General features: G+C 48.2%; 2 protein-coding genes across 4 annotated transcripts; one reads left to right on the top strand and one right to left on the bottom strand.

The window, feature by feature from the left end:
- Window positions 1-3,371: 3,371 nt before the first annotated feature.
- CRYZ (crystallin zeta) lies at window positions 3,372-23,592 on the top strand. 3 transcript variants are annotated; one of them, XM_030494402.1, is made up of 9 exons: window positions 3,372-3,376; window positions 16,955-17,079; window positions 17,392-17,544; window positions 19,165-19,328; window positions 20,095-20,146; window positions 20,827-20,976; window positions 21,375-21,476; window positions 21,563-21,658; window positions 21,908-23,415. In XM_030494402.1, exons 2-9 carry the CDS (start codon window positions 16,969-16,971, stop codon window positions 22,067-22,069), a joined length of 990 nt encoding a protein of 329 aa, XP_030350262.1. In that variant the 5' UTR covers window positions 3,372-3,376; window positions 16,955-16,968; the 3' UTR covers window positions 22,070-23,415. The 3 variants fall into 3 exon arrangements, with proteins under 3 accessions (XP_030350262.1, XP_030350260.1, XP_030350261.1); XM_030494400.2 differs by lacking the exon at window positions 3,372-3,376 and adding an exon at window positions 14,383-14,462 and having other exon boundaries at window positions 21,908-23,592; XM_030494401.1 differs by lacking the exon at window positions 3,372-3,376 and adding an exon at window positions 14,425-14,576.
- On the bottom strand, window positions 6,258-14,307 carry TYW3 (tRNA-yW synthesizing protein 3 homolog). The gene is made up of 6 exons (XM_030494409.1): window positions 13,976-14,307; window positions 13,721-13,801; window positions 9,792-9,890; window positions 8,974-9,045; window positions 8,562-8,695; window positions 6,258-7,714 (listed from the first exon to the last, which is right to left on the bottom strand). The coding sequence occupies exons 1-6, from the start codon at window positions 14,147-14,149 to the stop codon at window positions 7,495-7,497; spliced, it is 780 nt and encodes a 259-aa protein (XP_030350269.1). The 5' UTR covers window positions 14,150-14,307; the 3' UTR covers window positions 6,258-7,494.
- Window positions 23,593-23,823: the final 231 nt, after the last annotated feature.

Below are 23,823 nucleotides of genomic sequence, written 5' to 3'. Positions count from 1 at the left end.
ATAACAACTTCCCAACCGTTTGGTAAATCGTCATTATTTTAAAGGGGTCTTGGGAGGCTGTTGCTGTTTGTCAGAGGTTTTTTTTCCTGCCGCTGCTCTGCCACTTCCGCCACATTGATTCTCACTGATGTCATTCCAGAAGGGAAGCAATGCACAGTGGAAAGATGTGGGAAAGAAAAGCCCAGAATGATGCTCTGATCGTGGGGCTTCGGTGTGATAGAAGTCTATAGGTAGGCACACACAGAGCAATGAAAAGGCTCTTCCCCTTTGCTGCTCTGCCTGGAGCCTGGTGTCAGAATGGGTGCCTGTGATGAGTAGGGATGCTGTTCCCTCCCTGGGAGCTCCTGCATGAATCGCCTCCAGTGGGAACATTCCTGCCCCAGAAACTTCTGGAACTCAAGTGTGAGAGGTGCGTGGTGCTGCTCTGGGGTGCTGGGGTGGCGAGGGGCTCACCACAGAGATGTGCACCCATGGCAGAACCGGTGCTGTGCTGTCCTCACCTTACCTGTGCTGCCTCGCTGCAGGCAGCAACATGAGAGGCAACATCAAGCATCCAAGACCGGGTTGGATGGGGCTTGGAGCAACTGCTCTAGTGGAAGGTGTCCCTGCCTGTGGCAGGGGGTTGAGACTGGATGAGATTTGAGGTCCCTTCCAACACAAACCATTCCATGAGTCTATGATTGATTGTTTAACCCACAGGTCATCATGATGGGAAATGTGTTAATCTAGAACCCCGATACCTTGACTGCAGTTATTTGTGCTTATTCTCCTGCCCCAAGCATGGAGAACTGCATATGTAAATATTTCAATCTCTATATAAATATTTGTTCCAACGTCTAATGCAAGGGTTTTTGTGATTTTTGCAGTGTTTTCTAGGGAGAAAACACTGAAGTGGAGGGCTCAGACAACATCCCTTCCCACTGGGAACTGGGAGAGCCACAGTTGCCCTGGGTCAGAACATGCGATTTTGCCTGATGTGTCTGTTCCAAATGACAAAGCATTTAAAACCAGATGCAGAGCAAAATAACCAAGCGGGGGGGCCCATGTGAGGCTTCACCCGGTTAGCTAGCCCTGCTGAAATCATGACAGTGTTTTGATGATAGCAGTCACTGGGATCAAAATACCTGTTATTTTAGTGAATCGAGGATAAAATGGGATGCCATCACTTCCCCAGGGGAATGTGCTGTGTGCTGTGAAGGGGATGATCAGTGTGTTTTGGAGGACAGCAAAATTCCATTCACTGCCTCGGGAGATAAATGCAGCGGCAGCTTCAGTGTGGTGTTATCTCCCTTGTTCCTGGGTGCGTGGTGGAGTATCTGGTGCCACAGTTATGGAAATCCATATTTTAAATACGGTGGGAAGAGAGACTGATTCAGAACTTTCTGATGACCCCATGAAATCTGAACTATTCGTTGCACGACAAAAAGAATAACGTTCAATCGGAGCAACAACTTGGAATGTGTTTTATTAAATGGAGTCCATTTAATGCTACCCTGGAGTGCTGTGGATTTGAAAGCACATTCTTGAGTTTGATCTTTCCTATCTCAGCAACAGGAATGAGGTAAAACCTACTGTAACAGAGCACATTTGGGGGCAAGTTCTGATCCTCATAGAGCTGCCCACGGCGTTTCTGCAGGTATTTTCCGAACGTGGCGTGTCCCTGGGTGCTGCCTGTTGTTCCGAGGTGCAGACGATGCAGGGAGAACAGCAGACCCTGCGCAGGACTCTACAAAACGCTGCTGTGTTCTGCTCTCCCGTCACTGCTCCATTTGTTTCTGAGGGGAGCGCGTGTTCAGTGAAACAAAACCGGGTTCAGCCTCAGTGGAATCAAAGATAATTCTGTCTAAAATAAGGATGTGAAGTAATGGCAAACAGTAGATGATGTGCACAAATTCTGAGTGCCTTTCATCTGCAAATATTCCTTGAGCTTTGTCAGCAGTGTTATGCAAAAACATTTACTTCAGCAGATTATAAAAGTGTTAACAAAAGATTCATTTATAAAACAGCATTTATTTATAAAATTTAGAACATTTATTTATGAGAGTACTGCCAGTTTAACACGGATCCAGAATTGATCACTTCTTAAGGGAATACTCCTTAGAAAGCAAAGGGATCCATTTGCATCTCTATTAGTGTGGTCATTCCAAGGAAAACAGGTTTTCCCAGACCAGCTGTTTGGTATTTCAGGAGTTCAGATGGCTCCTACTGTGGGAAAAGCGTGTGTGAGACCAATCACAAGCACTGATTTTTCGGGTGGGAGATGGCGGTGCGGGTGAAACCCGCTCGGACGGACAGCTGATAACGGTGGGGCTGCCCGGAACGGTGGCCGGGAAGCTGCGTGCTCGGGGGTGAGTGGCCCCGTGGTGCTGGGTCTATCTTCCTGGGCTCGCAGCTTCCCTCCCGAGCCCGGTGCCGCAACCGGGCTCAGCGACGCGGCTCGGCCCTGCCACGGGACGTCGGGCTCCGCATCCCGCCGGGCATCGCAGCGGTTCAGCGTGTTGTGCCAGGCACAGCCGTGCAGATTGTTTAGAGCTCGGTGAGTTACAAACCCCGGGAGCCTCCGTGTGCGGCTCCAGCGCCACTCCTGAGCCTGTTCAACGGAGAAACGTCGAGGGCACGTCCGGTACCGAAATGAGCCCCGCAGGGGCCACGGCTCCGTCTGGAGCCGCTCGCGCGTTACCGGTACCGTTTGTCACACACACACTGCAGCCTCCGCAGCGCTGCGACCCTGGGGGGGTACCGCGGCTCTGTGATACCGGGACGGAGAGGGATTGGCCGGGCAGAGGCGGCGAGCTTCCGCCTGCGGCCCGCGGCGGGGCCGAACACCGGCGTGAGGCGGCCGAAGACCCGCGGCGGATGCTCGCCCCGCGCAGCCCGGAGCGCTTCGCCGGCGGCCGCGGGACCGAGCGAAGGTCCCCGAGCCCGCGGCGGGGCCGCATCGCCGCGATGAGCGGGGCCGGACCGGCAGGACCCGGCGGAGCGAAGGGTTCGGCCGCTGCACGGGCGGCTGCGAGCTCCGGGCGCTCTCCTTCGGAAACCTCATGACAGCAACGCACAACCTGGCTACAGCCGCGCCTGAGCGGAGGAATGGCGCTCCTTTTGATGAAAAATCAGTTGGTTTTGACAGCAATGCTTCTCTTCCCACGGGGCAGTGCAGAAAAAGAAAACAAAATAAGGTTTATTTTTCCCCCCAGTATAAAATTGAGCAAAGCACCGTTTCTGCTCAGTTACACAAATAAACTGAGTGCAGAAAGCAGAGTAAAAGCGCGTGTGTAATTTCTGCATGGAATGTGGACGTTGCTCTCTGGTTTTAAAGCGGAGCTGAAGATGCTCTGGCCCTGATATCTGAATAGCTTCTGCTGTGCCAGAGCAGCGGGTGTGAGGCAGCGATTCCTACAGGCTGCACATTCCTCGTGTGAAGAAATTGCTCGGGTAGCCGGATGAATCCGGCACGTGAATGTTATCCATTTGTTTTGAAGGCTCAAATCTGCTCTCACGGGTTCTCTTAGAAAACACACCATGTGCTGCACGGGCGTTAGTTTCATCTGCTGGTACATCGGGAGTTAAACATTCTCCTTGATATCACAGAATGTAAAATCGAACTGACACAATATCGCAAAGTAACTGTGTATTTTTTAGTAACCAAAAGTACCAAAACCCTTCCCAAACTCCCGTGCATGGCCTATTTAATAGTACAAAGGTACTTATGAAAATGAGACTAAATTTTATACAGTTTCACATTGTTAAATGCACAGACTAGGGCAGAGTGAGGTGCAGCACGCACAGGAGCAGTGGTGGGAAATGATGATCTCTCCCTATTCTGAGGGTTTTAACTCCAGCAATTCCCACTGCAGCCTGATGCTGTTACTGCTCTGTTCTTGTGAACTAGTTGAAGTGCTCCAGGCCCAGGGGAAGAAGCTGTTCCAAGCAAGCGCTCATGCTTGTGGCCCACACTGTGGTCTGCACGTAGAGACTTGCCTGGGCGCCCCAGCCCAGGGCCCGTCCTGCTGCAGGGCCTCTGCGCGCTGATCGGAGCACGGCCGCCGGTGGCTGTGCTCCAGTGCGAGGAGGGAGGACCTGGAGTGACCTTCTGGTATGATGCTAAATGTTATGGCTGGGAAAGACCATCAGTCACCAGAGTGAACAAATGCAAAGGGAAGGAAACTGTGATTGTAAGCATTCCAATATTTCGACATAGAATCAACTCGGTTGGAAAAGACCTTTAAGATCATCAAACAGCAAAAGCAAGTATGAAAATTGTGCTGAAAATACCCTTTTGTGCCCAAACGAAGTGCCCAAACACACTTACAAAATGAAAAGCTTTGCCACTTCTAGGAATGTTGCTGCTTATCAGTACCTCTTTCCCTGCTGTGTAGCCCAGAGTTGCTTTTCCAGGGGCTGAAGCCTCCTGTTGCACGAAGCCTTTTCTGTCCCGGGGGCTCCTGCGGCCAAGTGCTGGAAGTGTAATAGAATTGGCTATAGGGGCTGGAAATAGGAGCTGGGCCTTCAGGAGGTGAAAAATCAGGAGAATCTTGTAAAACTGTTCCGTATTTTAGGCACTGCAGTAACACGATTCCCTGATCATGGAGAATCACGGGCTTCTTGCTCTTGTTGTAGGCTTTTGTTTTGTTTTCCTGTATGAGGTCCCCAGCAGTGTTCAGTAATTGGAGTTAGCAGGTATGAAGTAATGAGATGCAGTGCTCTGGGTCACCTTTCTGGGTCAAGACTGTCAAAAATTCTCCTTGAATTTGGCATCATTTTTAAGAGGAATGTGGGATTGTATCACACATCAGTTCCTGACAAACCCTATTTCTAAGGACGCAAATCCTGTGCGTGCTGTTACACACTGTAAGGGTTCAGGACATTATTGTAGTGCTTGGATTGCATTAAAAAAGAAAAAGGTAAAAGGAAAAAGCAGCTTCCCCCAAAAATGAAGTAGTTGCATTGAATACTCTTCCCTCCCAACATGTGGCCCCTTGAAAGCATCCCAAAGTCCCGGTTTCTACACAGAACCAGTGTCAGCGATCCCTCTCCCACCTCACACGGGTGCATTCATGACTGTACGGACCTGGGCGTTATCCCAGCCTGAACTCTGAAACAGGCTGCTGGGCTCAACAATACAGACTCTTTGGGCTGGGGTTGAAGTCTGATGCGGTTCCTTCGCACCTCAGCTTTTTCTGTGCTGAATTTTACCTTCCTGTGTGTGGTGGAAGAGCAGAGCACTGCGAAGAGTGTGGCAAGTGCTCATGTCCATTAACAGCATCTACAGCCTCCTGCAGCCATGTCTAACAGAGCAGAGCCTCACAGCATTCACCACCCTGCCCTTCACTTGACACCACTGCGAGGACCAACTGTTCCACAGCCAGTGGTTTGCTGCCTGGTACCAGAACTTGCTGGGGCTGCTTTAAATGCAGCAGAGAGGTCAGGCTGTTCTAAACTAGCTCTCTGAAATCCACCCCCTGCCTTTAAAAGCAACACCGGCCTCCTCTGCATGGAGCTGCCTGCTGGGTGGTGAGGAGGGGCCTGCGGGATGGTGGGACCCCACCAGTGGGGATGGGACAGGGACAGCCAGTGAGTCCCACCAGTAGGGATAGGGATGGGGACTGGGGTGGGAACAGCCAGTCATCAGCTCACCAGGGCTTTGCTGGGGTAGCAAAGATCCAGTGAGATCCACTCACCCCTCTGCAACAAAGCAGATGTTGCTGTTTGTTGCTGGAAGTTTTGGGGCATTGGTTCAAAGAAACATGGTTGTGCCTCAGAATGGAAAGGAAGGTCCATGAAAACCTACTGTTGTGAAGGTCTGAAGCAAATGCCTGCCCTGGCTCTGCTCTGCTAACGCAGGGGCAGCCATGTGTCCCAAGGACCCCTGGCTGCTCCCGCCTGCTGTAGCACAGGCTGTGGGATGGTTAGACTCAAACAAGGGTCAGTCCACCCAAATACATGAGGTTTGGGAACAGCTTATAGAGCGTATCACTGTTTCTTGTGGTATTTCAACATCTTATGTACTTGGTCACCTCACAACCTGATGCTCTTTAATCTTCCACATGTGCCACCAGTGTCTTGCCCCTCCATGAAGGAGGGAAATAGCAGAGCCCGCTCCTTCTCCCCTTTGCTTGACTGCAGTCTTCTTGCAGGGATGGAAATGTGTTGGCTGCTAACTTTCCCATGCCCCAACCAGGTCCTGAGCCCTTTCAAGCCACCAGAAATAGCGTGAAAGCAAGTGCACAGGGCTATTCAAGCTGCAAGTCACTAACATAGACAAGAACACAAAAGGCTCAAGTTTATTTTTTCTGGCATGCCTGCTACTGGACATGCAGCCCAACAGGTCTTCCAGAATCTATTTAAAGCCCCCAATCACTTTTCCCTTTGCCTGCCACCTCCTGTGCCAAGTTTTTACAGTGGAGTTTAAATGCCCCCAACACTTGGGCTCACGTAGTGGAAACAATGACGGCTCCCTCCCCCTGTGAACTGGGACTGCTGCACCAGAGACATTTCCTTCAGGCAGGGCCTTGCTCTGCAGTGTTAGCCATCACTCTGCCATACAAGGCTGGGCTCAGAATTCCCTGTTCTAAGGTTTACAAGTTCACCATTTTCCCCAAAAACACACTCTGAGTAGAGTGCCTTTTCCAGTGGTCCCATACAGGAACACACAGAGCATCACACTGTTTCACAGCTAACATTGCATGTCAGTGGTTCACAGTGGTACCAAAGCACACTGCTGTACACTTGACTTTCTGCCCAAGGGCTGGAACTGAAGCTGGGTGCTGGCCATGTAGGATACCATGTAAGTGAGGTAAGGAACTGCCAGCACAAAGGGCTGGCTAAAAGGTGCGAAGAAAAATAACAACCGCCACTGGCCAAGGGAAGCAGACACGAGCACAGCGGGGCTGGGGCCTGAAGCAGTGAGGAGCAGGAGAACAGCATCAACTGTGCTGCCCAGTGCACAGCTCAGGAAGGGTCCTGGATGCACCCACCATGGCCAGCACAGAGCAGGACACAGCTTCTGCTCTCCTTACCTCCACAGCACGTACTGCTCTTCCACTGACTGACACGTGGCTTTGTGCGGTCTGAAAGGGCCACCTGTATTGGTGCATGCTGCTCTGAAGAGGTCCTGCAGGGATTAAAAGCCTTCAAGGACAACCACCCAGTTTTCAGGGTTTCTCTGCTCTGCCAGACAGCCTAAACCCAGGATTTGGAAGTGAAATGCTTCCACGGAGAACATGACCAAAGGAGGCAGCAAACCAGTTATTTCTGTGATAACCGACAGAGTAAGAGATTGTTAGTTCAACAGTGCTGTTAAAACCCCCACAGCATTCTAAGGTTTTGTTCTCTGTGCTTCTGTGGCATTAATCCTGTTCACAATTCGGTTTAATTACCTTTCTTCCTGGTAAATGTCCACGAGGGTGTTACTACTTAGAACAGAGCAGTTTGTATGTCTTACAAAGAGCATTACAATGCTTATTCAGTTTGCCATTTGCTTTCAAATGTCTTAGTCTATATCATCAGTTCAGAAAAAATACCGAGATCGGTTTCTGCATCATCCTCAGGCTCTGGTTCTTCACTGTGATCCTTTGGGAAGGTGTGTGCACCTTGTTCCTGAATGGTCTTCCTCTTTCTCCTGTGAGTGTACACGGCATGGTTCTTCTCTGTCTCCTCAGGTGAGGTGTCAGCACTGGTGGCAGCTTCCAAAGCCAACTCCAAGCATTTGTAGAATCTAGAAACAAACAACTGTGTAGTTGTTATTTTTGTAGGTTTGCTCAGGATCTGCTCTGAGAAACTGATGCTTCTGTGCTATATCCAAACGTGCTACGAGAAGAAAATCTCAAATTTCAATGTTCCAGCCAACACTGGGAGAAAAATCAGAACTATCAGCACACGCCTTGTGTATGCTTTTTGTAATGCTGTGTTAGAAATCAGCCAGTGCATGTGCTCATGTGCCATTAAGTCCCTGTTAGTCTTACAGAAACCATACACTGGGACAAGGGTAAATGTCTGATGAATGATGACATTAATGATCAGACGGACTGCTGCTATTAGCAATTCCTTTTAACAACCAGAGGGATTTCAAACCTACACACAATGAAATACTTGTTTAATTCAGTATCAAGGCCATACAAAAAGAAACTGGTCTTAGGCCAGTAGGTGTTTCTCCTTTGGGCCCTCACACACTTTGGCTCTTCAGCTTGTTCTGTTCCTCAGCTGGAGACAAATGCAAAGAGCCGAAGCGCCTGTAACCTTCCACCGCCTTCATGAGACACCGGTTTGGAAACTACACAGAGGGTTTGGTGGATTAAAGTTTGTGTTGCAATCTGAATGCTTCTGAAACAGTTACTGTGTCAGAGTAACAGAGGCTGTTATCATTACACAAAGTAACTTAAACTACTACTACTCAGTAACAGACAGTCTACAAACACGTTGTTTGTGGGTTTTTGCTTAAGTGGTTTAGTCGGAGCTCAAAAAATCAACTGACCTTGCATTTGAGACTTCGGGAAGCTGTCTGGTTTGGTGGTTGGTTTTATCTTTTCACACCTGACAGACAGGACCAGTGTCATCTCACAAACCTGTCAATCCTCCGGGAGTTTTCTTCCATCTTCCGATTAGCAATGTCTATCAGAAATTCCATGTATTCCTCAGAGACCATCAATTTGCCCTTGTGGCTCAAGGGAACTTCCAAGCAGTGAGTGCTCCGGACGGCCTAAACACACACACAGAAGGAGTTATCTAGAGTAAAGGGTTTTATTTTCTGAAGGTCATTTAAATAATATGGGGAGTTCATTACAGGAAAGAGCCCACTTATCCACAGGATTGGTTAGTCTGCTGTCAACCAAAGCAGAAAGCTATTTCTTTGCTACAGCACGCCCTGTGACAGCTGTCTATCACTGTCCAGTTCATATCTTGGCTTTTATAAACCCAGGTTAACAGCAATGATACGATTTGGTTACATTCCTCACAGGGAAGTAGAAAAGTCCTTACCATCATAATTTTTCCTCCTCTGCCAACTGTAATACCAGAGTTCCTGAACCCAGAATTGACAGCCACTGAATGCTGCAGAACAAAAAAATGCTTTAAACAGGTCTTGCACACTTTCACAGCAAGAAATAATTATGATGGGTTGCAATCTCAGATTTGCAAAGACACTTATTCAATGCCATCTCCCACATGAGTACAATAATAGTTACACTAACGTGTTTTTAAGATCAAACCCACACAAATTGTGGCCGGTTTTCCAAGAACCACAGTCACTCCCGAGTGTCTAATCTTAATCCGTCAGCGCAGACGGGACATGAACGTCTCTCGGGAGCTCCACTGTTTCAGCATGAAGAGCTGGGAACCCCACAGACATCGGTGCAACACTTTTACAGCTAGAAGTGCAGCAGCACTATAAAAGAAGCTAATTAGCTCCCTTCTATGTTAATGAAGGAACAAACCCATCAAGCACCACTCTCCAGAGCCATTCTGGGGGAGCAGAAGGCAAAGGTACTGCTCAATTAGTTTAAAGACTGGAGACAAAACGCACGTAGAAGCCCATCACTTTCAGCCAGCCAAAGCGACTCAGGCTCGCTGGGGAAAATTTTGGAATAATTTTGTTTTCTAAAAGTTCAGCAAAATCTCTGCTAAGTTTAAAGCTGCGTTTTCTTCATCAGCTTGCTTTTCCTACCCTAGTTATGAAACATACAGCACATCTGGGACTACTCTCAAGTGCTGAAGCTTACTCGGGAGCAGATACTTTACGTTTACAGCCAGGAATAGAACAGAACAACAGTGCAAGGTTGTTACTGGTGTAGTTTTACCACAAGCTGAGCATCTTGCAGCTCTTGACATAGCACGTGAAGAACAAATGGTTCAAACTTGAGCACAACGTCACCAGTGGCTTTCTCTAGGGCTGTCATCTGGAAAAGACACCAAAATGTTTATATTAATACTGCAAGTGTGTACTGTTACTACAGAGAAAAGAAGAAAATAACAGCAAGTCAGTGTGTGAAACAAGCACTAAAAATGCAGCAAATGAATCCAAGTGATCAGGTTTGTTCAGCTGCTTTTGATTTTTGATTGCTCATAATACATAGAAATGTCATGGATTGCCAGTATTCTGTTTGCTAAACTGATGAGATTTGATAGATTTATCACGAGATAGACTTTAAAAACTTGGAAAAGTGTGTTTCCCTGTTTCTTTCTTTGTACATTCAAACAAATGGATACAGTCAGTCCAGCGTGGGAAGAGCAGAGCCTTACTGCAACCAGGGGAAACCTGAGCAGGGGTTCCTGCGGGCTTGTATAGATGTTTTTTAAACTGTTCTATAAACTGAGAGACATTGAGTTTCTGGTACATTCCTCAGGTTCAGAAAGCTTCTGGGGGTTCAGCAGATTAAATTCATGGCCTGACATACTTGATCACATTTTATTCCTAGTTTAAATAGCAATGCGTAGCCTGCTCTGTAAGGGTTACAAGTATAAAATAAATCAGAGGTTGAAATTAGAGGCAGAAACTCACCAGACAAGGAAAAAAAAAGGGAAGTAACTTCCCAATTGTAACATTCAATAGATCACCTTCAGAGCCCTCAGCTCCAGAGAGGACTGAGCTGCTAGAGGCAATTCTTCCTGGGTGTGAGAGTGTGCAGGCAGCTGGGTGACATCCCACATGGGTCACTATCACCGTTTCTCTACTGTTCTATGCCATCTTTATGCAGAGAAATCTTAAGAGAATATTACTTTCTTCCCCTCAGAAAGGTTGCTTTGAGGGAGGGAGTTATATTACTTATTTCTTTGTATGATTATTTAATCATAAGCACTATTTGCCTTCCCCCCCCCCCCCCCGCTTCTCATTTGCCTTCACTTGCTTTATTCACAACACTGAAACATTTGCTAAATTAACCTGAGGAATTCCAGCTTCTCCTTTCAGTTTTCTCATGCTTTGCTATTTTGAATAGTCTCTCTCATCTCTCTTGTAAAATGAAAATGTGCAATCAAATCCTCAGGAAATATAATCAAATTCATATACTTTTTTAAGACATGATAGCAGAAAACATGGAAAAGTATTTAAAGGTATTTAGGCAGCATCTCCTCCATAAATGTTCTCATTTTAAGTGGAAAGCAGCTCTCTGAATGGCCAAGTTTATCATTTGTGTGCCAGATTTAAAAAACGCCCCAGTAACCGCAGCTGTGCTGGAGCTGATGGGAAACAGGAACGGTCCACATCCCATAATGAGCGCTGTGCAAGGAATACCTGAGCTAGCCCCCGTAGCGCCTGCCTCCGCCTGGCAGCGAGCTGTTTGACACAGCGCTCCACGGAGGAGCACGGTCAGGCACTTGCTCAGGCAGAGCCGGGCTCGCAGCGGCAGTGCGGTGCCTCCCCCCCGGCACCAGGCAGCAGGACACGGGCACACGCAGCGGTGACGGTGCCCGGCACGGCGGGGACCTGCCACGGGCACCGCGATCCCAGCCCGCCTGTTCCGTGACCCCTTTTTCCCCGCGTCCAAGAACTCTGTTCCAGCGAGAGTGTCCCGCCTCAGCACCTCCGCACCCCGCTACGGCTGCAGGCCGGTCAGCGCCTCCGAGACACGGGTGGTAACAGGACACACCGTGAGCTGTGAGCAGTGTGTGTGACGGGGTGAGGGGGATCTGGAGGGTTTCTGCCCTCTGGAGTAATTCAGCAGATACTCCAGAGGCAGCTTTTCAGCGAGAATACAACTAAAGTCACACTGACCAAGATCTCTGTGTGCGGCACTGCACCCTGAGCTGCTCTACAGCACTTGTTTCCTCAAAAGGCTCATTAGTATTTTCAGTAAAGGTTTTTTATTACCTTACTGTGTCTAAATCATTAGTTTCCTGCAAACAAAATTTAATAGAGAACCACTGAAAGCAATTACCTCGCAAGGAGGTACTTTGTCAAACATGAGGCTCTTTCTCTAAGCAGTGGGAGGATAAAGGGATAAAAATAAATTCCCAAACAAATATCCTGTGTTCATATTGTTGAAGTTAATATGGGCAGTGAGGTCAAACGAGCTGACAGCCAAAAAGCACAATGAACAGCACACAGCATCCTGACTTCCCTTCTCACTTCCTAACTACTACACTAGCAAAGCTTTACCACACATGCGTACAGTAGCTTCAAAACTAACCACAGACATTTTTCTTACACTTGCAATTCATGCATTAAAAACAAAAGTCCCTTCTACCTGCTATGGGGGACAGGAAAACCCAGAGTGTTTTCTTTTGTAAGAGTCAGCAGGAACCAGCTGTGCCCTCCCCAGCCTGAGCTCTGCTCATGGCAATTTCACGGAGCTCTGCTCTGCTACAACAAACATTAACGAAGGCAAATACTCGGAGCAGATTTCTCTGTGCACGTGTGAGAATGTATGCATATGGCAAGGTGAGCTATGCATTGAGAGAGAATTCTGACCTTGTAACTGCTGCTTTTTGGGACAAGCCCCAGAGATGCTTGCAAAGAGAGGATCATTCTGAAGTCACACTAAAAAAAATACACTATATATATTTTTTTTTTTAAATTTGGGGAATTTAAAGATACGAAATTTAAAATGCAGTGTAAGAGCCACTGTTACTCTAGTTTCAGGTGTCTAACTGAAAGGCTGTCAGCACAGCAGGCTGGGCTCCAGGCAGCCTTAAATTCAAGTCAGTTTTGACTGTCTTGAAAGAGTTAGTTATTCCGTACAAAATGAACATGCTCCCTGGCACATGCTCACCTGAGCACATCTACCTTTAATGGAAACAAAGGAACTTGGTTCTTCTGGAATTGCTGACCAGAACAGCAAAGCAAGAGTGTCCCTCGCTTATGGACAGTTAATGAGGACAACACTGATATTTGTTAATCAGAGGTGACCCATTCTGAAAGAGGTATTGCAATTCCTGGAGGTTCTAACTGTTGAAGAATGGGATAAAGCGCACATTGCCCTGCCTCTCTCCTGCAGGAATGCTGCTGCTTGAGTAAGATTCATCCCAGATGCTGCCTGACACAGAACTCTTGCCAGGCAAACACCCAGCTCCACACAGTGACTGTTAATTACATGGGTATTAACAGGAAATAAATACATTTAGCCCAGGATGGTCTGCACTGTCAGCACTGTCCAAAGCCCTGCAAGCACGTTACAGGAATTAAGCTTGTTTTACTTTAGGATAGGAAGGCTTTCAAATTAAACCTAGTCTCCTGTTGACACCTTGCTGGCCATCCAGCAAAGAGGGAAAACAAAGAGCAGATAAAAAGAGCAGAAGTGAAAAATACAGTGTTATACTAAAAGTAATCCTCTGGGAAAGGAAGAACACACTTAGAAAAGTGTTATTCCTGCTTATTCTGATTAAGGTCTTGGAAAAAATAAGAATCACTGTACTAGAATTGTTTTTGGAAAGGCAGTCTCCTGCTACAGGAGCTACAGTAACCCCTGATTTCTTGTTGAGCAAGTGAGTGATGGTGAGATTATGTGGCTCCAGATAGTAAGAAATTATAAAGTTCCTTATTAGCTGCATTTATAACTATGCCAAGAATTTGGTATTGCACTTAAAAACATTCTGTTCAAAGCAGGGTTTGAGAAGAACACCTGGAGAAAAGCTTATTTGGAAATGAGAGTGCCAATTCACCTTAGGAACAGCACTAATAAATGTGAGAGTTTCTTTCTATTTCACATGACGTGGATTGTTCCCCCACGTGTTTTCCACGGCACCGGGAGCATCGATCGCACTGAATAAACACAAACGAGTGTCCTCTCACCACATCGTCCTTCGCGCACGCCTCGTGTGTCACCAGCAGCCACGTGCAGTTTGTCTTCTGGATCCCGCAGCTCTGCGTGTCCTGCGGATGGAGGGAAGGACTGAGCTGACCCGCGGGGAGCTGCGCCGGGCTCTTGTGCTGCACAAACCGGCTCCTTCAGAGCAAGCAAACCGCCCGTCCACGGGCACGGCGCACTCACAGCAGCGGTTCAGACCCGCCCGTGCCCGCCCCCCGCCGCAGGACCCCCGGGCTCACCGCGGCGCCGCCCTGCGCCAGGACCAGGCGGCCCGAGCAGGAGCTGGTGGTGCAGAACCGCGACCGCCCGTTGAGCAGCTGCACGACGGCGGCGGCGCGCTCGTCCAGGCCGCCCTTCCTGCTGGCGTCAGCCCGCGCCAGGCGCTGCGCCTTCCGCTGCATGAACGCCGCCATCGGCGGGAACGGGACCGGGAGCGCGGACGGGACCGGGATCGGGGACGGGACCGGGATCGGGGACGGGACCGGGATCGGGGACGGGGACAGCCCCACCCCGCGAAGCCGACGGGAGCCTGCTGGGGACAACCCGCACCACGCGGCGGCGACGGCGGGCGGGGCCTGCTGCTGAGGGGGCGAGTTAGGGGGCGGGGCCTGGCGGCGGAGGGCGGGCCTCGGCACGGTGGCGTATCAGGAGCGGGCCTTGCGATGATGGGCGCGCCCGGGGGGGGGGCCTGGCGCCGCTCCGGGCCCACTACCCGTAAAGCGGCCGGTGAGTTCCGGGAGCAGGGTTGAGCTCTTCATACCCGGCGCTGCCCCGGCTTGAGAAGAGCAAGGTTCCGCTTCCGGACAGCCCGGGGCCCGGGCTGCCGGCGGCTGCTCTGAGGTGGGGAGGCCCCGGGCACCTCCGGGCCGTCGCGGCCGCGCTCCTCAGCCCTGCCCTGCGCTCCTCAGCCCTGCCCTGCGCTCCTCAGCCCTGCCCTGCGCTCCTCAGCCCTGCCCTGCGCTCCTCAGCCCTGCCCTGCGCTCCTCAGCCCTGCCCTGCGCTCCTCAGCCCTGCCCTGCGCTCCTCAGCCCTGCCCTGCGCTCCTCAGCCCTGCCCTGCGCTCCTCAGCCCTGCCCTGCGCTCCTCAGCCCTGCCCTGCGCTCCTCAGCCCTGCCCTGCGCTCCTCAGCCCTGCCCTGCGCTCCTCAGCCCTGCCCTGCGCTCCTCAGCCCTGCCCTGCGCTGCGCTCCTCAGCCCTGCCCTGCGCTCCTCAGCCCTGCCCTGCGCTCCTCAGCCCTGCCCTGCGCTCCTCAGCCCTGCCCTGCGCTCCTCAGCCCTGCCCTGCGCTCCTCAGCCCTGCCCTGCGCTCCTCAGCCCTGCCCTGCGCTCCTCAGCCCTGCCCTGCGCTCCTCAGCCCTGCCCTGCGCTCCTCAGCCCTGCCCTGCGCTCCTCAGCCCTGCCCTGCGCTCCTCAGCCCTGCCCTGCGCTCCTCAGCCCTGCCCTGCGCTCCTCAGCCCTGCCCTGCGCTCCTCAGCCCTGCCCTGCGCTCCTCAGCCCTGCCCTGCGCTCCTCAGCCCTGCCCTGCGCTCCTCAGCCCTGCCCTGCGCTCCTCAGCCCTGCCCTGCCTTACCTCGCCCTGCCCTGGCTGCCGGGCTCTCGCAGAAGCCCGCCTCGGTGCGCTGCACTTCAGCCCCAGCTGCCCGCGGCCCTCCTGGCGCTGGGGGTGCCTCCCGCCTCGTCGCTGCCCGCCCGGTTCCTGCCCGGTGCTGCGCGTCCCGGGGAGCGCCGGGCCCGGGGAGAGGCGTCTGCGGCTCTGAACTAGCCCAGCTCTCAGCGCCGCTCAGCCCCGGCCCGCGGCCCTGCTGCTCGTCCGCTCCCTCCTCCCCGTCGCGGTAGCCGTGGCCGCCGCAGCCTCCGCCCTCCTCCCGTCCTTCCCAGCTCCGGGGTGCGAGGGCTCTTCTCCTCTCCTCCCGGCTCCTGGATCGCCCGTGCCGCTATGTGTCGCCGAGGCACTCGGGAGCCGCCGGGACGCTTGTGCTGCCGCTGCCCCTCCGGCAGGCACCGGCTTGTGCCCAGGTCTATGTAGCAGGCCTCTTCCTACCCGTCAAGTCACAGTGCAGGGTCACTTAGCAAAGCTTACGGGTCCAGCTGTCGGCCGAGCAGAATAGAAACCTTTTCATTTCGTTTGTTACTACGTATAGAAGTGACCTGAGCTTCAGGAGTTACTTCGCAGTGCAGGTTTTTGTCGTGTCTGAAGGGAAGTGTTAGTGTGTATCCTTGTGGCTGATACTGTCCCTGACTTGAACAGGTAACCACAGATGGGAAGACTGTATCAGTCAGGAGAAAACCAACAGTGATTAAGTCAGGTGCTTTTAAAAGCTGTGATCATCGCTGGGATAAAGCCTCCCTCTGGCTACAGCCCAGGAGTTCTTTGGCTGGAGTTGGCCAAAAGTGTGATCTCTTGGTATCTTTGAGGTTCCCGTGTGCCTTGTGATCATTTGCTGTGTACCCTGTAGGATCAGATCCCTGGAAGAATTGTGTATAACTTCTGTAGCAGGAGTAACTTGCTCCTGGTGTTCTGTGAGAATACTGCATGTTTGCAATTGGAATGGTGATAGCTTTGCATGTTGGTACATGGCATCGCTCCAGTGGGGCAGGCGAAGCTGTGAGCTGCAATGTGGTCCATATCACTGTTGCATGTGGCTGCAGTGGCAAAATCTAGCTGGAGTTAAGGATCGGGATCTCAGCTATCTGCTCTTTGTTTTAATGTCCTGTGATACCTTCTATTTCTGACAGCAGATAAGGAGGGCTTTTTGTTGCCTTTTTTAACGTGTAAATTTAATGGGAAGCAGGAGCAGCGACTGGCATGTCCCTGAGTTGCTGACCCTGTCAGGCAGTGTACCACAGGCTGTTTTGCCAGCATGGAACAGTAAATTGTCACAGCTTTTCCCCAAAGCACTGTACATATCTGCCCATGTAATAGCAGTGCAGTGGTCACAGCAGCTGCTGTAGAAAGGCTTCTGCGGATAAATTATTTGCACATGATTCTCTTCACACCCACAAAGTCCTGCAAATGGTAGAGTTGGTTTTCTGCCTTTTTCAAGGTTTGGGGAAAAAACAACCCAGCAAACAGAGCCCTACCTACCCCCATTGAAATGAGGAGTGAGGGTCTGTTTAATCAGGTGCTTAGTAGGTGGGGGTTGGATTTCTTTATTTTGAAGATGCAGAATGAATTATAAAGGCAATACAATACTATTGTGTCTTTTGTTTTTTCCCCAGGTACTCGGATCACTATGGCAGCCACGAGGAATGTGATGAGAGCTGTCAGAGTTTTTGAGTTTGGTGGCCCTGAGGTGCTTAAGCTCCAGTCAGATGTCCTAATTCCTGATCCAAAAGAAAATCAGGTAATAAGAGTTCTGTGATCTGAAACAATGATACTGAATGATAATGGGTACACTCAGAAGAGAATGAACAACACACAACTTTTCATCTTGCATACATAGGGTTTGATGAGTGTCTTTGTACTACCTGAGGCATCACGTTTAACAAATGGGGCTACATATTCCATATAAAGGATTTCCCGAAAATAGCCTCAGTTCAGCACTGGATTTTTGCTGACTCTGTTTAAGAATTTACTTAAAATGCCCTGGTACTGTGCTGTGAATTAGCATCCTGAATCCTTTCAATGATTGCTCAAGAAGCATCTTTTCTTTCAGGTGTTAATTAAAGTCCATGCCTGTGGGGTAAATCCTGTTGAGACATATATTCGTTCTGGAAATTATGCCAGAAAACCAGCTCTGCCCTACACTCCTGGCTCAGATGTGGCTGGGGTGGTGGAAAGTGTTGGGGAACATGTGACTGCGTTCAAGGTATTTACCCATCAGGTTTAACTCCCTGTTTAGTGTATCATCTTGGTGTGATTGCTCCTGTTTTATGTGTATGATCAGGTAATCTACTGAGGGGGGAAAACCTGGGCTGGTAAAAGCGAGCAGCGAGGTCATGCTGGCAGTCCAGCCTGCAGGGGGAACTGGAGGGAAGTCTCGAACGCTGTAACCCTCCCAGAGTTGAAAGATCTCAGAAGAGCCTTTGCTCTGCAGTTTGTCTGCTGGCAGCAATCCTGTCAGGTGCACAAAAGTTGTGGTTCAGAACTGTTTGATGGCATTGCAGAAGTTCACATTTTCATTGTCCTGTAAAATGGAGGAGACCAATGAATGGGAAATGTTTAAAACACTTTGGTTCAGTTTGTTATCCTGGTGGAATCCAGAATTGTAATCGTGATGATGCCTGTATTTTCTTCTAAAGTATACTTGTGTTTGAGGTAACGACTTCATATGGAACTGAAACCTTTTCTGCAAAGCTTTTTGGGAAATGGAAATTGCTTTCATTTTACTTACTTTTAAAGCCCCATAAATTCCACATTTGTTGTTAAAACTGTTCAAATACTTTATTACTCCAGTCTAGTAATTTTCCGTAGGTTTTCTCAGGGGAAAGCCTTGGGACAGGAGAAGGCAATTATCAGTTTGCTAAAAGATATCTGTGAAATGTATTTGGTTTTTAACTCTGTTTTTCCTTTCAAGTCACTAGACTGATGGTCTTGAGCAAACATAAGAATTGTAGTTAAAATTGTGTTGGAATCTCCTGACTTGGAATTTATGTAACTGTTTGGGGAGAGATGAGAGGTTCGGTTGTCTAGAGAGAAGAATCATGTTTATTCATCCTTTCTTACCAGTGTTTGCTGTACCTGCTGTGTGTGCTTTGTGTTTCTTATGGCAATGGTGCTGCTCTTTGCTCGAGCGAGCGTGGGCTGATGAGATCAGTGTGTGCCCTGGTCAGACCCCCTGGAGACGCTGATGATGGAGATGCTCACTCTGTGCGTGCTCCCAATGCTTGGGAGCCGCTGCGCTCCGTGCACCCCTCTGCAGTTAGTTAATAAACACCCAGTGTCCGCAAACCAAACCCATGCCCTCCACATGCTACCTATCACCGAGATCAATGTCCAAACAGGAGAGAAATTGGAGCTCGGGGGGAGAAATGCTGACGTGAGAGCAGCAGCAATACTGAGTTTCCTCAGAGTATATTAAAGGTGTATCTTTCTTGCCATGTTTAAACAAAAACAATTGAGAAATGACTCTCTTATGTTTGTAAAAGCTTTCGAGATTTTGCATTTGGCGTCTGTGGGTGGAATTCTTTAATGTTCAACTTCATTAAGGTTAATAAGTTAATTAATAAGACAGTAGGTTTGTGTTACACTGTAGAGTGGTTTATAATTATGACGCTTAAATACAAGTATATGAAATGATATGGTTTGTGGTGCATTGGTTGTAGGTATCAACACTTCTAAAAATCTTCTCTGTGACAAATGTAACTGGTTATTTTTAATAGGGGAGCTGTTAGAAATCACTTAAACTTCTGTGGGCTGGTTCTTAATGTATATTAAGGAAAAAACAAGAGAAGTGATTGATTTCTGTATTTTCTTTCCTTGTTTCTAGAAAGGTGACAGGGTTTTTACCATCGCTACGATCTCGGGAGGATACGCAGACTATGCGGTTGCTGCGGCTAATAAAGTCTTTCCTTTGTCGGATAAACTGGACTTCAGGCAAGGGGCAGCGATTGGAGTACCCTACTTCACTGCTTACCGTGCTCTTTTCCAAAAGTAAGGTGTCAGATCTACTTTTGTGCATTTTACTTTTGAGTGTTTAAAATCTTGAAATTCGTGTTTTCATTGTCCTGTGAAATGGGGGAGATCAATGAGTGGAAGATGTTTAAAACACCAGTTCCATTTGTTATCCTGATGGAACAGTCAGGTAACTGTTACCTAGAAGCTGTATTTTCCTATTTTAATATTTCTTCTTAAGAGAACAGACCTCAAAAGGCTTCTCTGGTAAGTACCATGTAACAAAAGGTGTAACTCTTCCATAGCTCATTGGTATTTTAGCTAGGGAAGATACAGAGGAACAGTTCTAATTTCTTAATTAAACGGTTTTCTGTAGGGCAGAGCCACATCTGCCCTTCACCAGAGACTTTGCACAGCCTGGGCTGTTGCCCTAGACTAGCATAAGGAGTAAAAGTCTTATGTGTCTGCTCAGTGAGAGCTTAGGACTGGAAACCTGGTTTGGTTTGACAGAACAAATGATTAGAACTAGTGGGGTTTGGTTTAAGATCTGTAACAGGCGAAGATCTTGTACTGATGTTCAGCACCAGCCTGTTCCCCCATGTTGACATTATTACCTAAATTCATAAATGATGCAGCGTATTTTGCCTCCTCATTTTCCCAAAGAGGCTGATGATACCTGTTTAGCCATAACATATATTGGAAATAATGCTGTGTGCAAGGTGAGATTTGATGTCAGTATGTGCAGTCTGATAATACTGGTCCCGTGCTGCAGTCACAATGCCAATATTTTCTCTTTTCCATGCAGAGGCTGTGCCAAAGCAGGGGAAAGTGTGCTAGTGCATGGTGCGAGTGGGGGAGTAAGTATTTTGAGACGGCAAGTTGTAAGAAATGCTGCTTTCTATCCTGAATCTGCTTTTGCCTGTGGTACCATGTGGTCACATTTGTATCAACAAATGGATTACCAAAATCAGGATTTTATACTCTAGATACATTTTTCTTAGAGCAAGCCCTGTTATTCCAAAGGAGTATGAAAGTGCAGGAGTGGTTGTGTAAGGTCCCGGCACAGAGGGCGCAGAGGAAGCACATTGCTGCAGTCAGAAGTTGGTCTGGAAGCTTCATACCCAGTCATGCTCAGGTGAAATGAAGAAGCAGGAAGCTGTGATTTTAATATCTGTGCACGTTTCAGGTTTCCTGTGCAATGTGTAACGCTGGTATCGTAGCAGGTGGTTCCTTGGGTTTGTATCAAATGTATGTGGCCCACCTGTAACAGACAGACAACGTTCCACATGGATTTATAGCAAATGCTGATAGCTACTAAAAAACCCTCAGAACTTTGCTATGCCTCTGCAAATATATATATATTTTAAAAGACTGGCTATTTTTAGTATCCAAATCACTTACTATGGCTAAAAAACTGTTACTAGGCCAACTTCTTAAAGGGGTAAGTTCCAAGTTGCTGGTAGAATCTGTAAAACTTAATATGCTAAGAAGAAAAGACTGATTTTTTGAAATGATTTTCTCTTTTCTCCTCCCTCAGGTGGGAATAGCAGCATGCCAGATTGCCAGAGCTTGTGGTTTAAAGGTTTTGGGTACAGCAGGAACCGAGGAAGGCATGAACATGGTCCTGAGAAACGGTGCTGACCAGGCATTTAATCACAGAGAGGCTAATTACATTGATAAAATTAAGGTAAGCCTGTACCAAGGCTAGGTGGTGCAGTGTGTGTGTTTCTAACTAACAAAATGTGAACAGTTGCTGGCAGAAGTTTTTTAAAGTAGATCTATGTGGGAGCAATCATGTGCTGCCTTCTTCATTTCTGCACAACTTTTCCAGGCTGGAAGAGCTGAGCTTTCTTCACAGGCAGTGGCATTCAGAAACTTGCATTCCAGCACATTCCAGTGTGGTAGCATGTCATGATTCAGCATACCAGAATATGCTGAAATTCAACTTTGCTGTTAGCCTTAGTACAAAGGTTGTATTCACAATTCAAACACTAATCCATGAAGTGTGTTATCTGTAGCGCACAGGATAAACAGTGGCACCCAACACTAGCTGGAGTGATTGAAATAACATCTGATGTCCTGCAGGAGTACACAGGGATGGGAGGAGTTGATATAATAATAGAAATGCTCTCCAATGTCAATCTTGCCGCTGACCTGCAACTGCTGAACTACAGAGGAAGGGTGATGGTGAGTGGGTTTTGTTCCTGACTTCAGTTTGTGCATCGTAGTTCGGCAGTTACAGCTTGAACCATCTTTTAACTCATTTGTAACAGATTGTGGGCTGCAGAGGTTCCATTGAGATAAATCCAAGAGACACTATGAGTAAGGAATCCAGCATAATTGGAGTTGGCCTCTTCCTTGCAACCGAGGTAAGAAACGCTTTTATTTTACAGCATGTTTTGTTGGCTTATTCCAACACCTCCTTCCAGTTGAATCGTGTGTAGGGATGAAAGCAGAGTCACTGTAACTGGTTTGTTCATTCCTTTACATCTAGATTTAATCTCAGAACATCACAAAATACATCTGGGTTGTGAAATGTGGTTTAACATTTGCATAAATAGTCAGTAATTTCCTGAAAAGTGAAGACCTTCTGGTAAATGCTGTTTTGTTGCACACAGGAGGAGAAGCATGAATGTGCAACAGCACTTCTTGATGGCATAGAAGCTGGCTGGCTGAAACCTGTTGTAGGCTCTGAATATCCACTAGAGAAAGTGGCGAAGGCCCATGAAGACATTATTCATGGTGGTGGTGCTCGGGGGAAGATGGTGCTCCTTCCATAGAGTCTTTTTCCAGTTCTGTTGTAGCTGTTCCAGCTGCACCTTTGCTTACCTGATTCATTGACTGTATGTTACAAAACATACTTTTGATCAGGTTTGCCAGTAACAGCAAAGGCTAACTTACATTAATGACATTAACGATCAGTCTATTTTCTTCTTGTAATAAGCAGAGTTTCCGATACTTTAATTTTTGTAGATTTTTTTGGCTAATGTGGAAATAATGGACTTCTGCTGCTGGTGTGGCCTTGTGGTGCGGGGGAACCTCACATCTAAAGCAGGATTTGATATCCTGCTCTGTGTAGATCAAGCAGATAAGCAAATGAACATAATTAACTCTATGTATACAGCTGGGACTCTGAAAATTCCTTAGCCACAAAATTTGTCGTCTTACTTATTTTTTGTCACATAATTTACATGGAATAAAAGCTTTTACTGCCAAAATAAGTTCACTTTCCAGCTTGAAAAATGGGCAAAGAACCTCTCAAATATGAACTCTTTGGAAGCAGAGGCAGTTTCATGTTGCTGCACCTGACTTCATATCCGAGGTCCCAAAGCATTACCCAAAGGGATGATGACTCTGGAGCTGCACGCTAATAGCTGCTGCTCTGCAGTAGCTATCCAGCCCTCACGGTGAATGGCTGGGTAGCAGGATTTCAATTCTGCCTGTGACCTTTGTCAAATTTAAAGTCCCCTGAATCCCTGGCTACAGTGAGGAGACAGGGGCTGCACTGGGTGCTGAGAAGTCATCTTACTTCATAAACGAATGTGTTTACATGGTTGACTTGTTCTAAATACAAACTGATTAAGGAAGGGCAATTTCTTTGCTATGTTGACAGTTCTTACCTAAGAGCTCATCTCAGTCTCCCCTCTGGCAGGTTAAAGCCATTCCCCTTGTCCTGTCCCTACAGGCCCTTGTCCAAAGCCCCTCTCCAGGTTTCCTGGAGCCCCTTTAGGCACTGGAGCTGCTCTAAGGTCTCCCCTTCAGGAGCCTTCTCTTCTCCAGGCTGCCCCAGCCCAGCTCTCTCAGCCTGGCTCCAGAGGTGGCTGTTGAGTACATCAGCTTTCTCCATGTCAGTTGTCACCAGCTCTCCTGTCTTATTTACGGGTGGTGGTACATTGTCTTTAATCTTCCTTCTCTGGCCAACATATCTGTAAAGGCTCTTGCCATTCTTTGCATCCCTCTCCAAATTCAGTGCCTTAGCTTTTCTAATCCATCCCTAAATGTCTGGGCAGCGTCCCTACATTCTTTCCTGGAGTTGTTCTTTGCCTGATTTGATGTTGTTATTTTCTGATTGGAGAGAATGTGAGATAAATAATAAACATTGATTTTTGGCTTTTTTTTTCATTAATAACTGAGTGTAGATATTGATCTTTTCCTACATTTTAAAATTAATTCCGATGCTCATGCTCACTCTTGGGTTAGCAGTTGATAGGAAAGGCTGATGTCAGACCTGTTTCTGGCATCTGTCCTTCTATTACACCTGGATCAGTGTTTTGGTTTTATTAAAGGCATTACCAAGGTCTCATGAGGTTTCATCACTTCTTTAAGTTGGGAACTGAGGCTCAGGCCCAGAACAGGTGGCATCCTGGAGGCAAATATTGTGCAAATTATAGTGTGTTGGGGAGGAAATGAGTGTGGATTTCAAGAGTATGAAATTGTGGGCAATAACTGGGCATGTATCACAAGAGAGGAAAGGAGGACTTTACAGTGGGGCTTGTGAAATGGATTCAGTTCATACTTAGAATGAAAGAGCAAG

The sequence above is a fragment of the Strigops habroptila genome, chromosome 8, assembly GCF_004027225.2.
Source record: "Strigops habroptila isolate Jane chromosome 8, bStrHab1.2.pri, whole genome shotgun sequence".
Classification (NCBI taxonomy): domain Eukaryota; kingdom Metazoa; phylum Chordata; class Aves; order Psittaciformes; family Psittacidae; genus Strigops; species Strigops habroptila.
Note: the sequence above shows the minus strand (reverse complement) of the source record. Positions and strands in the feature narration are given on the sequence as shown.